Source organism: Oratosquilla oratoria, chromosome 4, assembly GCF_046742065.1.
Source record: "Oratosquilla oratoria isolate Oo_2021 chromosome 4, ASM4674206v1, whole genome shotgun sequence".
Lineage (NCBI taxonomy): Eukaryota > Metazoa > Arthropoda > Malacostraca > Stomatopoda > Squillidae > Oratosquilla > Oratosquilla oratoria.
Window position 1 is genome coordinate 29291402 of NC_134780.1, and position 17220 is coordinate 29308621.

Consider the following 17220-nt stretch of genomic DNA (forward strand, 5'->3'; position numbering starts at 1 on the left):
GTTCCTGTCCTATAGTGTTGTTGGCACAACCAACCCTTTCATACAGTCTTTTCTTTGCCTTCATTTCTCATTACACTTGCAAGTCCCCTAAGACATTTACTTGCTTCCCCCCCCCCCCACTCTACAATTTTCCTCTACCCCCAACTCCTCAATGCTGTCAAATGTGATCCTAAATACTTAAAACTATGCACCACCTCTACCTCAACTTACCTCCATCTTATTGCCACCCTCACCTCTTGTAAATCTTGTAACCTTACTTTTTACCTATATTTACCTTTAAAATTTCTATTCCATATACTCTCAGACTGTCACAAACTGCCCGACTTTGCTACATCAACAAATAACTGGCTTACCTCCCACTTCCCTTCAGTCTCTCTTACTATCTCTAATTCTCTGCCCATTGCCCTTGCATCTACCTCCAGTACCACCCCATCTGTGTACACATAGAACAGTCATTGCAATAGGACCACCCTGGTGCAGCCCTACCTTCACCTCAAACAACTTTCACTAGTTTTAAAGTTTGCTGTATTATATTTTAGAACTGGCACAGTGCGATCCAGATGTATGTAATACACCAGTCCACAAAAGGCTGTGGTGAGGGCGGCTGATGTCTGATCACTATTTTTTTGACAACCTTCACTTACATCATGTCATTGCTTGTATTGATATTCCTGTTGGACATCATATTATTTAGTGTTGCGATGTATCATCCATAGCTTAACACTATTACTGTGACGTTATCCCCACTTTGTTGCAACATCATCTCAGTGGCCAGGTGCAACATGGAGAGTACCTCTCTTATCCTTCCAGTCCTATACAGCAACCAATCCACATCTACTTGCTTTTTCTCTTAAACTATCACCTGTACCTCTTCATCCCACTATCTTCTAACCCTCCGTATATTCACTCCTGTCCTTACCCACAGTCTTTCCTCCCTATAACATGCCCTTTTCTTCTCTCTATCTAGTTCATTCAACTCTCCTCTACCTCCCACCCCTTCCGTTCTACCAAAAAATAATTGGAAACTTGACCACCGTCTCCTGTAAACATGAATGTCCACAGCTTGTCCTTTTGATATTACATTCCATTAATACCCCATTAACCACCCTTTCCAATGCATATAGCTGGGCTCTCTTACACCATTTATCATTAATTCCATTTTTAGACATCTCTAGAAGCATTTCCACCATGTCATACCTGGCACCCCAACTTTTCTACATCTATTGACTCATCCCCTACTATAGCATCGAGATACAATACCACATTCCTACAAATTAAATAATAGTTTAAATTTATACCGAAAATCTTTCCTCCTCACCCTTTGGCACCAACAGGTCATACTCAATATCCTACACCTTCACGACATTACTCTCCATTCCACGTGTTTTCCTATCGAATCCCTTACCAGCAGAGCCACTCCTCCCCCTAACCTCATCACCACCACGGAAACTCTTCCAAACTTAAAATCACGAACCTTTCGGCTTTGTTTCACTCAAGGCTTACTCTTCTCAGAAAGGCTCCCAATCTCTTACCCTTTACTCGCATCTTTAGCACAATCTCACATTTAATGACCCAAAATTCAAGGTTTTGCTTGGAGTTCTCCTAAACCCACTTCAGACTGAGTTCTTGAAGCATGAACATAGAGCAGGATCCCTTATCCTACTTTTCCTCATATCCCATGATAGGCTACATTACCTAAGTTCCTGGAGAAAGGTCTAAAGGAGGACAGTTACAGTGCAACATAGTCATTTCGCAATGAATAGAGATTTTACCCAAACATAGACAAATGGGTGACTCCAGAGCATAGGGATGCCACAAAAGTCTCAAAAGGATGCTAAAAGAAAAAAAGCCAAATTTTATGCTTTTATTTTAACAAAAAAATCATGCAATCAGGCTGTGAGCCAAGGCACAATAATGTTCTATCCTGCACAAATGGGAAGCATTGCCATGAATAAAATGTATAATTAGTTTCTACAGGATTTCATAACGATGTAACATTGTCCACAAAGCTTTGAAATGCAAAACAATGTTCAGTTCAATAAAATTATATTTCTACTTGCATTAAAATAACATCCCCTCTTTTTTTCTGCATGAGGGGACTGGGGGGGTCACCGATTAAATGAAGTGGCCGTGCTACACTGCTTCTGCAGGGCGAGATGCAAGGATGACCCATCATCCAGGAGGAGCCAAGATAAGAGGTGGGGATGGAATGGGTGGGAGTGGATTTTTCACCTTTGTTTTTTTGGCTACCTCCCTTGTAAGGGGGAAATAGCCATTGGTATATGTTAAAAATTTGTATTATTAAAATAATCCTTCAGAGGCAAAGCATTAAAATAACATTCTCTTTTTCTGCACGAGGGGACTGATGGGGTCGCCAATCAAATGAAGTGGCCTTGCTTCTGCGAGGCGAGATGCAGGGATGACCCATCATCCAGGAGCAGCCAAGATAAGAGTTGGGGGTTGAATGGGGGAGGAGTGTGTGGGGATGGAATGGGTGGGAGTGGATTTTTCATCTTTTTTTTTGGCCACCATCCTTGTAAGGGGGAAATAGTCATTGGAATATGTATGTTAAAAATTTGTATTGTTAAAATAATCCTTCAGAGGCAAAGCATAATCCATTGTTGGATGAACTGGGGACCAGGTGAAACTAGATGGAACATTTTACTTTCTGTGTGTGGTAAGACGCTTCTTAATCTCGGCCAAATCGGCACCGGAGGTGCTGTCAAGCTGGAAAGAAAAGGCAGTGCAATTAGAACTTAAATTATAAAAGTGCAAAAGGGTAGTTGTAACAAACTTCCTTAGCCTCTATTTCTCATTAATTTGTTGCAAATGCTTTCCTAATGTCGTAAATTTGTTTAAATTAACTAAACATAAGCAATTCATCTATGTACATTTGAGCCTTAATGCCTACACCATGTAAATTATGGACTCTGGAGGATGAAAAATCAACCACCAATACTCCAACTTGAAACTTTCAATGGTCAAGCAACTCCAATTTTTCAGTTTATTTTGGAGCTTGTGTACAATCCACTTTCATTTGTAAACTCCCAATTTTCAATCCTCACAAGTGAGGTAGACAAGTCCACCACCCTGTCATCTTAGCTCCTCATGGATGACAGGTCATCCCTGTATTCCACCCACAGCCCTGAGTCAGAAGCAATGCAGCAAGACCCAGCATATCCATAGGAAGGCTACTTCACTTGGCAACCCCCCCTCTGTTACCTCATGCATAAAAAACAAGAAGGTATGGGCTGTAACATAATACATTCATATATAACCACTCCCTTCCTTGTATCGCATCATCATCTATTTACAGCCATTCTCTATTCACCCCCATCCTCTGCCTTCTTGCCTTGCTCAATGACTATTTCTCAACAATTTTTAATCCCCCAAGGTATTTACTTGCTTCTCTTAGTCTACAATATACTTTCACCTCCACTCCTCCCTTTCCTGCCACATGCAACCCCAAACACCTAAAACCTGCCGCTATCCTCTCCCCTTGTACATCTTATATTGATCCATATTTACCTTCAACTTTCTCCTATTGCATACCTTCCCAAACTTTAATCCCTCTTCTGACCCTACCACAAGTGCAGTGTCGTCAGTAAGCAACAACTGCCTCACCTCCCACTCTACTCCATCTCCAGTTCCCTGCCCATTACCCTCACCTTTACCTCCAGCACCACTCCCATCCATATACACATATACCTAGTTCTAGTATACAGGTCATGTTATACTCTGCATTACAAATGATCAAATCTGACATTAAACTGGTCCATGTCATCTGACTTTACTATTCCTTCAAATCTAATATAAATGGCTTCTTCCCCCTAAGGAAGGTAGTTAACCAAGGCTCTCCTCCAGTCATTAGATTTCCTTTCAAAAATCTTTAAGCACATTGGGGGATGAAATGGGTGTCACACCTGCTACTTGCCTACTTGGGTCAGAAACAATACAAGACAGCATCTCCACAGCAAGGCTCCATAACCAAACATGTTTTACCCCGACTGTTTCATTAACATTGTGACCCTCCCTCCTTGTCCCCTTTGATTGATTTATGAAATTTTTGGCTTGAAGGCAAAGTGCTGGAGCCGGTAGGCCATTCAGCGCTTGTCCCCTTTGAGTAAATTGAGATGATGAAGAGCAATCCCTTCAGGTAGTGTCACTTCATCATACATTTACAATCATTCTCCACTCCACCCCACCCTCTCCCTTTTCTGCTCAACATATATTACTTTTACTGAAGGCCCCTTCACCCCATCTCACTCTTATGTCATCTTCTGCTCAGATTCACTTTACCTCTCCTTTACACTTCTTGGTGGTATTAATTCACTCTCTCCATACATCTAAACTATCTCAAGAAGCAATTAATTCTATATGAAAAACTGTTCTTGCCCTCCAAACATCCAGTATTTTTTCTTAATTGCATCTCCTGGCCTCTGGTTTTCTTTGTTCCTGTACTAACAAGTCCATTATCAAATATGCCTGCACATTTCACACAATTAAATTGCCTCTTGTCTTGTTCTAACAATTGCAGCCCCAGAATGTTCAGCCTTCATTCCCAGATACCTATTTTTCATGTCTCCAAGATGTTTACCTGGTTCCCTCACTTTACAGTTTACCTCCACACAACCCCAAATACTTGAATCTATCCACTTTCCATAACCTTTCTACTTTGAGACACCTCCAGCTTGCTGCCATCTTCACCCCTCATACATCTCATCACTTTACTTTAACCCATGTCTCCTTTCAACTTTCTCATATTGTATGTCTTTCCAAACAGTCATTGGGTGTCTCAGACCTATCTAATAGCAGTGTCATCAGGAAACAACTGGCTCACCTCCCACTTTCCTCCCGTCTCTCAACAAATTCCAATCCTTTGCCCATTACCCTCATGTCTACCCCCGGTACTACTCCATCCATAACATAACATTTGCTTAGTTGATATAGCCCAAGCTGAAACAATACATGAAATACATACACCAATAGCTTTGGCTTTCTCCCCCTTACAAGAGGGGTAGCCTAAGTCAAAAGGCATAATTCCACTCCCACACATTTCATCCCCACCCACTCCACTCCCATTCACCACACATCCCTCTTTTCTTGGCTCATCCTGGATGATATGTCATCCTTGCATTGCCCTGGGTCAGAAGCAATGCAGCAAGACACAGCACATCCACAGCAAAGCCACAAAATCTAGACATGATAATTGGAAATTAATGATAAAGGCCAAGTCAGAACCATGTACAAATTTGAAGCTAGGTATAAGCTAGAACCATACATGTATTTGAACCACAATAAATTAGAGTAGTAGACAAAACCCCACGAGACTTGCCCACTTCCTGTATACTACCAGTAGGCAAATAGTTCTTTCCCTAATATTACAATTGTGTAAATACACCGAGTGCAACTTACCTTTGCGCCTCCCTTAATATAGATAAAGGTTGGCATACAGGAGATATCATATTTTGCAGCAATATCATCACATTGATCAACATCTACTTTCAGGAACACCACATCTTCCATTTCTTGTTCCAAAGTCTGAAAAGGAAATTTGACTGTAAATGATACTCTTGGCATCATGATGGTCATTTCACATTGAAGTACAGACTATCAAGAATGCTGCCTTGTTGCTTGGGAGGTTGTATGTCACGAGTAAGTGAGGATCAAGAATAAATCCTAAAATTATAAACACTGGAACTTACTTCTATAGCAGGGGCGATCATTTTGCATGGTCCACACCATGTAGCATAGAAATCTACTAAAATCAGTTTGCTTCCAGCTGCAGTCAACTGGTTGTCAAAGTCAGCCTGTAAATTAAAATTTGTATTACTTTATCCTAAATATGAATCATATAATGGCCCCATAGAAATCTACCCTGATGTTGGTCACAAAACAATCCTACCTGTGTGACCCACGACACCAAGGGAAGCAATACTTGTAACAATGTTCTTTGTTTTATGAGAAGCAAAAAGTATAAACTCACAGGTGGTGAAGTCATTATGACATTAAATGTTGCCACTAATATTAAATGATCTAGAATTCTTTTTGATGATCCAACATGTAAATGCAAAAACTGAGGACATAAATGTGAATAATGTGACAATTAATCGAGGGCAATTTTAATCTTTCATATATTGGCAAGATGCAGGGATGACCAGTCATTCAGGAGCTGAGAAGAGCTGGTGAATGGGTGTGTAGTATGTGGGGATGAAATGGGTGGGAGTGGATTTATGCCTTTAACTTTGGTTACCTCCCTGGAAAAAGCCCTTGGTATGTGTGTATATTATATATATATATATATATATATTATATATATATATATATGGGTTTTGAGAATTGTTATACAAGATAAGGAAACATGCACAAATGTTACTGAAAAAATTGCAAGACCTATTGTTTGTATAGTTCAGTTGATACAACTGTCATTCACCGGTGATGGGGGTTTGGATGTATATTAGAGTATTATGTCCCCATCATACATCCTGGGGTCGCTGCCTAATTGAGAACTTCCTTAAAATAGTAGTTAATAATAATAATAAATTCATTTGGCAAAGAATCAATATACATGAAGTGCAGATAATGACAACAGTTCGAAATAATAATTGCAATTGCCGAGGATAACACAAAAAAAAGCATGTATGCTTATTTCCATTGTGGTCCTGTGAAAGTAGGACAGAAGCTGGCCACTTTCATATCACTATTGCTCAAGAAATACTGATTGCAACTGGCCTGCCCTTGGACCCAAGAGGCAATTCAGGATGATAAGGGGAAAAGTGATCACTTGGTCTTGTCTTGTGTTATATTCATTACCTGGTAAATGAGTTTAGAATAGAAATATCTCTAAAGAAAGTGAAGATATCTCCATGTATAAAAAAATAAATAAATGAATAAATCAATGAAATACAGTGATTTCAAAGGACCTAATTAGGCCTAAGTTGTGCTGAGGAATTCTGAAATCAATGTGATATATAACATATTACGGGAACGAGGAAAGAATTGGAAACTATACTACAGGACAGAAATATCAGCATTAATCTGCATGAAGAACTACCAGATATTGCTACATAAGCAGTTATGCACAGGTTTAATCGATTCAAAGCACGTTCTTTATTATATAACATGTACCCCCTAAATCACGGTAAATCGTGTCAACACCGAATCCGCCTTTTGACACAATGACGTCATCAACATTTCGCAACCTAACACCGAAGCCATTTCATGACACTGATAAATACATTATACCCAGACTAAGGTTGATGTTCAAGTAATATCTGGATATATTATACTTGTCAAAGTTAACTGGCAACATCAAACAATCGACATATTTTTTTCCTTCTCGGGATAACCTTCGTCTCCACAATTTATAATTATGTGAAATACTATTCTATTTGGTGCACATTTTGCTTGCTTTCTCACCCAATCAATCAACAATTACAGTTTAAGCGCTACCTTGGGGGCATTCGAGAACAAAAAGTCATTTCGACCTCATTGTGTCCATGGTTCTCACAGCAAATTCCTGAATGTTTTCGATTAGTTCAATCATTCCACGTATACAAATCGTACTTCAGTTGCACATTGTAACGTCTTACCATGTCCTTGACTTGATACACCATTTTGAAAATTAGTGTGGGTTTGTTGTCCCGGTTCTCTTCTGCTTTCTTCCGCGGCTTGCCAGCAAGTACCGACACTTCGGCGGTGTTTCAGTGAAGGCGCCACCATCGCAGCACCCAAACACGGAGTAGGGCTCTCATTGGTCACTTTTGGTGACGTCATATTGGAGCGAATCTCTGATATCTTTTCTGTTACAAATGGGTAATTTTTTTTATCTTCGTTTCGTAACTGTAATTTATATTTAGCATTTTCGAAAATATAAAACGGGATCACATGAAGAATCGTCACACCAGACTTCGACAGGGTGACAATTCTTCATGTGGGTCATCCTAGGTTACGATTCTTCGGTTGTGCAAGTTGATGACAACAAGCATAACCCTCATTCAACCTAACCTACCCTAATCTTCATTCCACTGATGATATTCAGCGTACTGGGGTGATAATTCTTCAGATAGGGATCTCATGGGGTGATGATGTGGGCGTTCTAGGGTGACAGTTCTTCAAGTGACCCAAAAATGCCTAGTGTTAGCTTGAATAATATAAGAATACTCACAATACGGAATTGGTTATTGAGAAGTAGGTGTGGTCTCCCTGTACAACTGATTTTTTTCTGGAAATCATTCTCAATCAGGCCTTGTTCACTCGTTTTAAATGCTTCTTGTTTAATATATATATATACATATATATATATATATATATACATATATATACATATATATATATATATATATTGAAATATGTAAGACAGATGAGTGGATGGGTGGTGAGATAAACACAGGGAACCGTTTAGGGATTTATTCTGACGTTTCGTCCTTACCAGGACTTCTTCAGAGTACATGCACATTCAAACAATTCACCCCCTAAATACCCGCCGAATCTATCCGCGTTCCACCATGATCGACCTGACCTCTCGTCCTCCTATGCTCTGCCTCGCGAAGTATCAAGCGGCTGGCCGTCTTTGTTAATTTAATAAACCCATCGCGGTGGTTGTTGTTTGGATGGGAAGCGATGTAAGCTGCTTCAGTTATTTTCCTTCTTTTCTTAGGAAGTCCTTTTTGCAGCACCTCTACTTTGTTCCAGTCTGGTAAGTGGCCGTGAGTATCTACATGAACCACTAGCGAGTTTGATACTCGGTGTGCCTTGACGTCTTTCCTGTGCTCAATTGTCCGTTTTTTAATACCTCGGCTGGTTTCCCCGTAGTAGCTCACAGGACAGTTTCCACACGGTATCTTGTAGACGACACCGTTCTCTTCCCTGTTGGCCACGACTTTATTCTGGTTCTTAACAATGTCTCCTATTTTCGTTCCCGTGCTGATCGCAATCTTGATGCCGGCTCTAGTGAGCAACTGTCCTAACGCGCCTGAGTGGCTCGAGTTTGGCACGGACAAATAATCCCTGCTACCATTTTCAGTCACGTCTCCTCTGTTCCTTATGCTTCTTTTTGCTATCTTTAAAGCCTTTTCTCTAAGTCGGTACAACAGCCCTTCCGGATAACAGAGTTTGGTGAAAACGTTGAAAATGTAATCTATTTCATCTTTAATAAATTCTTCACTACAAATGCGGTATGCTCTCAGGAAGAATCCTATTACTACTCCACTCTTTATTCTCTCGTTGTGGCCGGAGTAGTAGTGAATGATGTCGTCTTTATTTGTACTTTTTCTATGAACCGAGAATGCGGTCTTGTTCTCTTTCCTCCAGATGACGGTGTCGAGGAAGGCCAATTTGTTATCTGTCTCGTGTTCAACAGTGAACTGGATGTTTCGTTCGACATTATTCAACCTCCTCAAGGTTGAGGAGGTTAAATAATGTCGAACGAAACATCCAGTTCACTGTTGAACACGAGACAGATAACAAATTGGCCTTCCTCGACACCGTCATCTGGAGGAAAGAGAACAAGACCGCATTCTCGGTTCATAGAAAAAGTACAAATAAAGACGACATCATTCACTACTACTCCGGCCACAACGAGAGAATAAAGAGTGGAGTAGTAATAGGATTCTTCCTGAGAGCATACCGCATTTGTAGTGAAGAATTTATCAAAGATGAAATAGATTACATTTTCAACGTTTTCACCAAACTCTGTTATCCGGAAGGGCTGTTGTACCGACTTAGAGAAAAGGCTTTAAAGATAGCAAAAAGAAGCATAAGGAACAGAGGAGACGTGACTGAAAATGGTAGCAGGGATTATTTGTCCGTGCCAAACTCGAGCCACTCAGGCGCGTTAGGACAGTTGCTCACTAGAGCCGGCATCAAGATTGCGATCAGCACGGGAACGAAAATAGGAGACATTGTTAAGAACCAGAATAAAGTCGTGGCCAACAGGGAAGAGAACGGTGTCGTCTACAAGATACCGTGTGGAAACTGTCCTGTGAGCTACTACGGGGAAACCAGCCGAGGTATTAAAAAACGGACAATTGAGCACAGGAAAGACGTCAAGGCACACCGAGTATCAAACTCGCTAGTGGTTCATGTAGATACTCACGGCCACTTACCAGACTGGAACAAAGTAGAGGTGCTGCAAAAAGGACTTCCTAAGAAAAGAAAGAAAATAACTGAAGCAGCTTACATCGCTTCCCATCCAAACAACAACCACCGCGATGGGTTTATTAAATTAACAAAGACGGCCAGTCGCTTGATACTTCGCGAGGCAGAGCGTAGGAGGACGAGAGGTCAGGTCGATCATGGTGGAACGCGGATAGATTCGGCGGGTATTTAGGGGGTGAATTGTTTGAATGTGCATGTACTCTGAAGAAGTCCTGGTAAGGACGAAACGTCAGAATAAATCCCTAAACGGTTCCCTGTGTTTATCTCACCACCCATCCACTCATATATATATATATATATATATATATATATATATATATATATATATATATGCATATATACATATATGTATATATATATATATAATCTTTAACAAATAGGTGATTTTTTTGTTTTTTTATCTTTGTATCGTAACTATCACTTATATATAACATTTTCTAACATAAAAGACGTCTAGTGTTAGTTTGAAATTAAGACTATTCGCAGCACGGAATGTATTACTATGAAATTAGATTACAAAGAAATAGTTAAGACGATATGAGCAAGATTTGAAGAAGTGAACGATAGATGTAAACAAGAAGCATTTAAAACAAGTGAACAAGGCCTGATTGAGAATGATTTCTGGAAATCATTCTCAATCAGGCCTTGTTCACTTGTTTTAAATGCTTCTTGTTTAATCTATCGTTATTTCTTCAAATCTTGCTCATATCGTCTTAACTATTTTTTCATGCAATGTCCAACTTATGAAATGTAAAATCAATTGTCTGTGTCCTGTGGCTTAGTTTTTAAATATATTGTTTTTCTTGTCCATTGGTGGCGCAATCGGAAGCGTGCTGGTCTCTCATCGCCCTAGTTGTGTCTGAGATGGTACTGTCCAAGGTCTAAATATACCTTAGATCTTGGTACTGTCTAGCCAGGTTTCGGTGTCATCGATGACTTCTGCCCTGGTGCGCCGCGCTAGTTGACGGAACTCGTCTATCTTTGGTAGCATTCAAGTGCACGAAGTGAAGGCCTTGCTTGTTGAAACAGTTGAAGTCATCCCCGGGTGTTGACTGGGGTGGGGGTGTTTTTTTTTTTTTTTTTTTTTTTTTGAGTGAAGTATCACTCCCACGGGCTTTGTTTGATCCCGTGCGGTGGTGTTTATGTAAGACACTCCTTGTGGAGAGGAGGTGGAATAGTGTAGCTATTCAGAGGGGCGATAGGGGGGCAGTAGAAAAGAGAGGCTGCAGCTGTTAGAGCGGCGGCGGACACTCTAGTAGCTGACGGAGCTCATAGGGGCTTTGGAGGCGGCAGAGGGGACTAACAAGACCCTCAGAGGGAGCCGGTGGTCCCCGTCTGAGGAAAGAGGGAGGTGGCGGGGCAATCACTCAGGTAGTGAAGGAGGTGGCGGCATTTTCTTCACGGCAGTGGTTGCACCAGCGGTCTTCCATGGTGCTCTGGGGATTAAGCTGCCAGAAGCAACGGTCCTCGAGACGCAGCCTGAAGAGCAGCTTTTCTATACTTCTGGGAGCTGCGAGGAACTTGGACATCGACACTGGCGCGCTTACGGGCAGTTCTTTGAGTGTACACCCATTGCAATTGAAGTGGAAAAAATCCTTATTCACCAAGGCGGCATTGTAGGTTTCGAGAGAAATTTCACAACACTTGGCATGAGTCCACTCCCCACAGGGATTGCAGCTGATGGCTGTACTGTTGCGGCGGAGACCTTTTAGACAGCTTACACATGGGTGTTTTGGGACTCGTTGCAACTGAGCCAAGACAGGGATGTACATCACCACAGAGAAGGAGGGCGAAGGATACCAGAAACATGGAAGTGTTGATTTTTCTGTTCGGTGTTATATGAGAAATTTCCCTTATATATATATACATACATACATACATACATACATACATACATACATATACATATATATATATATATATACACATATATATAAAGTAACGCAAATGTCGTAGTACATGAGTAAAATAAAACTTAAACCCACTCTCGGAGAAAGATAAGCTGAGATACAGAGTAAACAGTATATTTCGACCATTAGATGTGGTCCTCTTCAGCAATTACATATATTGCTTGTCTTTGTACCCAATATATGTAACTGCTGAAGAGGACCACAGCTAGTGGTCAAAATATACGGTTTACTTTGTATCTCAGCTTATCTTTCTCCAAGAGTGGTTATAAGTGATATATATATATATATATATATATATATATATATACATATATATATATATATATATATATATATATAAGAATAACTAAAATTTAAATGACTCCCGGCTGTCTTTTAATGAACCCGGGTGTACGTTTGTCCCCCACTGAACCGGCAAAAAGGGACACGTGTGTAATAAAAGTTTTAACCGTTGAAAAAGGAGGGCAGAAAATCTTACGATTAGATCACCAGGAACAATGCCTTTAGAAACCGAAGCCGACAAAAAGAAGCATCGACATTTTTGGAAGTGGGTTACAGGTACTCGGAAAATTTCAAAAGCCACTTTACAAAATGATAAGAGTTTGAGTTGCCGACTACGGAATGAACATGCCCAAACTTTTCCAAGCTTATACCAGGCTGTCAAAAATTTTTGTGTTAAGGAATCTGTGCGGGAATTTAATCGAAAGGTGATTAAGTTCAATGATTCTCTACGAAACAACAAAGATTTTCAAGCGAAGCGAAGCGAGCACCGCCGCAGGCCAAGCACCCATGGCGTAGCCGTGCCTGGCGAAGCCAGGTGTTTGTGTATATATATATATATATATATATATATATATATATATATATATATACATACATTATATATATATATATACAGGGAGATTTTTTATTGAGAGTATGACTTGATCGGTGTTTCTCTTCCGAACCGACCTCCACTTACCAATAGATTTTTTTTTCCTGTTACCCTAAGGATCGACGACGAGGTAATGGGGTGGGGGTGGGCGGCTCTAACTAACTCACCAAGTAACCCATCCACCTATCTGGCAAACCAACTAAGTCAAATAGTTGTGGCAATAGTAACCGGCTTTCCTTGAGCAGGAGCTTGGGTGAGGGGGTGAGGGCACCTCTTCCAACCCCACACCCTTTCATGACAGCCCAACCTTCACTGCCTTCTCCAGTTACTTCCCCCTACTAACTCCTCACCACGAGTGATCGATACTCCCTCTGTCATTCTGTCGATTCTGTTTATTTTTTCTGCCTGTGAGCGCTGCTTCGTTGTGGTCCCACCGTCATTACCCAAACAGTTTGTGTTTCTTCTCATTCTTTACATAGACCCTGATTCACCACGTCAGTACAACCCGTAGGAAACTCACAACTGCCAACCTAGCTTCACACTGGGATGAATATTTGATAGAGTCTGATATCATGTTCTGTCGTTAGTTTACGAAACGCATCGCTCACAAACACAACATTATGAAACGAGGCAAGGAGAAACAAACACAGTAAATGTTGGGTGGTGTTTCTCTTCATGTCGTTGAGTGTACATGTGTTTAAGGAGTGTTTGTGGATCGGAGACGGTTGGGGGAGGAAAAAAATTACACTGGGGAAATCCACATTATTAACAGAAGAGGCAAAGTCGCCTTCCTCTCCTTATACACCACTGGGGACATTTACTGCGTGTTTAATGTTATTGTAGATATTTTAGTGACATCCCTACCACCAAGTCACTCCGCATTCTTTTATGGTTGGAAATGAATCAACACTCGGAAATTAAAAGAATGCTGTTCCCTTGTGACTTGTACTACCTCTCCGTTTTGCCAGCCCCCTCAAATTTCCCCTCTATTCTTTATATTACTTAATTTCTTCGATGCGCTGGTTATTACTGACAAAGTACCTCCCTTCCCTCAGCTTTCGTCCGTTAAGTCTATCAACGAAATGCGTTTGAATAAGGACATTTCTATATTGCGACTGTGCTCTAGTCCGAGAGCCGTGCAAAAACTCACTATCAAATTTGGGACAAAAGGACACCTTAATGTTTGGGTTGGAAATAATGCATATTTCACGAAAGTATTTGCTGGCCCATCATTAATGTTCGTTTCTAGGGGTTATCCGTTAGAGCCGCTCTTTGAGGGTCAAACTAACAGATTTTTTTTTTCTTTGCAGAATTGTGAAGCGAGAAGTATATGTTATCAATCTGTCAAGGTCAATTTGTCTTTTACCGACATTGAAATTGTGTAATAACGTAATATATGTAATATATTTAATGGCAATGAACTACTTTTTCTAACTTTAAACTCGTTTTTCTCCATATTCTTCAAAATATACTAGATCGACTTTGGAGAAGTTCACTTGGAGTCCATACTGGTCGGAATTTTCTCGATTTGCAAACTAAAACGGGAAGAGGCAAGTCTGTGCCAAATAAAACTGCTATTGATTGCAGTCAGCATAGAAAGTTTCAAGCCTACAATATATTGAACCATAAGCGTGATAGTTAACAGTACATCGCCTGTCCTCCTTTCACGACTACGTTTCATTAGTGGGAGGCAACGAACGATACCAGCTACCTGATTCTGAACTGTTATTCTTCCCCACTGTCAGATTCTTCCTCAGATGTATCGTCATCAGTAAAGTTGTCTTCTATACCATCTGTCATATTCGTACAGTCTTTCAGTCGCATGAATTGTTCCATGCAAGGAGGTTAGCATGGTTAGGCCTATTGTGATGGTGGTATAGAATATTCCTTGTGTGTTGTACATACATATTTGTAATATTGTATATTTATTATTGTACATTTAATGTATTATTGTGAGAACCAAGTGTTCATGAAGCGTGTATGATTTTCCCGCCAATTCTGAGCTTGGTGGCGAGGCTTGGCGTCGGAGTCAGTCGTGATTCTGCTTACAAAGTAGCAGTATGCTTGTTCCTGTAGTGCTTTATCACATTGTGAGTAATACAGTTTTTTTTTTGCATTTTTGATGTGATTTCATTGGACACCCTGTACACTATGGCATTCATGCCATAGGCCTATGAACAAACAGAAGATTTTTTTTTATTAATTTTTCTATCATATTAACCTCCTTGCATAAACAGATGAACTATCCATGCCCCTCTGTCCTGTGTTGTCGTTGAGGGACCGCTCATAAAAATTCTTCAAGTTTTCGACTCAATTTCTAGTTTGTGATGGAAGAAAACAAAGACCGCGTTACCATTACAGTTTGTGTTGGGAGCTTGTTTGCTTCTATGCGTATCAGATCTAGTATGATGTAAACCAAGGTCTAAATATACAGGTCAGACCGTTTACATTCTTCTGCGCAGCTTCTGACGTCATTTGGCTGAGTCCATTTTCTCTTTGTGATACACTGAAGAAAACTGTGAAACGCCAAGGAAGACAGGAACTATAATATTTTGTATATCATATGTATATATATTATATATCATATATATTCATATATATATATAGACAGGAACTATAATATTTTATATATATTTATATATATATATTTTATATAATATTTGTCAGAATATAACTAATTGCGTGGAGCAGTGCGAGCGAAGGCAACGTCATTTTCCAACGACGGACCAGCTTCAACTGACAGCTATAGGACCCGCTAACCCCACTTTGAACAGCCAGGTGACGTTCACGGGCCCGCTGCGCCAACTCCCTCGAAATTCGGTCGGAAGTGGTTAGACCTTATATTCTTAGATCTTGATGTAAACAGTGATAATACGTGTGTATAAATGCACACACACAGACACGCATATATATATATATATATATATATATATATATATATATATATATATATATATATGTGTGTGTGTGTGTGTGTGTGTGTACATATATATATATATATATATATATATATATATATATATATATATATATAATATATATATTCTACATCTACACTGAATGGCTCCCAGCGATCAATTGATATTATTCAACCTCAAACAACTTTTAATTCCATGCCATCGCAATCGAGACTGAAGAATCGCTCGATGGAGACATTTTGTTGGAAATTGAAACGTGGACGAGCCGAGGATTCGAACCCAGCTAACCCGTAACAAAGTTATAGTGACTTAAACCAATGCGCTATCAAGAGAGATATAAGTTGAATACGATTTTCTTATATTTGTATGCTCGAATTACATACATCTACACGAAATATCGCGTTCAACCCACCTCCGCTATGATATTGCATTTAGCTAGTATGTGCACGTGGGATAGATTATACATCTACACTGAATGGTTCCCAGCGATCAATTGATATTATTCAACCACAAACAACTTTTAATTCCATGCCATCGCAATCGAGACTGAAGAATCGCTCGATGGAGACATTTTGTTGGAAATTGAAACGTGGACGAGCCGAGGATTCGAACCCAGCTAACCCGTAACAAAGTTACAGTGACTTAAACCAATGCGCTATCAAGAGAGATATAAGTTGAGTACGATTTTCTTATATTTGTATGCTCGAATTACATACATCTACACGAAATATCGCGTTCAACCCACCTCCGCTATGATATTGCATTTAGCTATTATGTGCACGTGGGATAGATTATACATCTACACTGAATGGTTCCCAGCGATCAATTGATATTATTCAACCACAAACAACTTTTAATTCCATGCCATCGCAATCGAGACTGAAGAATCGCTCGTGTATAATCTATATATATATATACTCATGTTTGTATCATTATTGTATGTACCCCGAAGATGTCTAAATAGACGAAAGCGCTCGGTCATAATTTTATGATTTTCCTTGGTGGTTTTTCTGCATATTTAGAGTAAAGAGCTCATGTGATTTCTCATGCATAGTATATATATATATATATATATATATATGTGTGTGTGTGTGTGTGTGTATTTACCTAGTTGTATTTACCTAGTTGTATATTACGGGAAGGGGAGCTATGCTCGTGGGGTCCCGTCTTCATTTCTCATTTTATCTAAACAATTTTTAAATTCATGTATTGTTTTTGCACACACCACTTTCTCATCTAATTTGTTCCAACTGTCTATTACTCTATGTGGAAAGCTGTTCTTTTTCAAATCTCTTCTAAAGCTGTCTTTTTTTATTTTCTTTCCGTGTCCTCTTGTATTTCTGTCATCCCATTTTATCAG

General features: G+C 39.9%; 1 protein-coding gene across 1 annotated transcript; it reads right to left on the bottom strand.

The window, feature by feature from the left end:
• Window positions 1-1850: 1850 nt before the first annotated feature.
• Trx2 (Thioredoxin 2) lies at window positions 1851-7741 on the bottom strand. The gene is made up of 4 exons (XM_076183804.1): window positions 7593-7741; window positions 5706-5810; window positions 5416-5541; window positions 1851-2727 (listed from the first exon to the last, which is right to left on the bottom strand). Exons 1-4 carry the CDS (start codon window positions 7614-7616, stop codon window positions 2662-2664), a joined length of 321 nt encoding a protein of 106 aa, XP_076039919.1. The 5' UTR covers window positions 7617-7741; the 3' UTR covers window positions 1851-2661.
• Between the last annotated feature and the right edge of the window lie 9479 nt (window positions 7742-17220).

Excerpts from the sequence above, each read along its gene's own strand:
- Trx2 (XM_076183804.1), bottom strand. The coding sequence starts at position 7,616 with ATGGTGTATCAAGTCAAGGACATG. Across the intron at positions 5,811-7,592 it reads TGTATCAAGTCAAGGACATG|GCTGACTTTGACAACCAGTT; the intron begins GTAAGACGTTAC and ends TTTAATTTACAG. Across the intron at positions 2,728-5,415 it reads ATATTAAGGGAGGCGCAAAG|CTTGACAGCACCTCCGGTGC; the intron begins GTAAGTTGCACT and ends TTTTCTTTCCAG.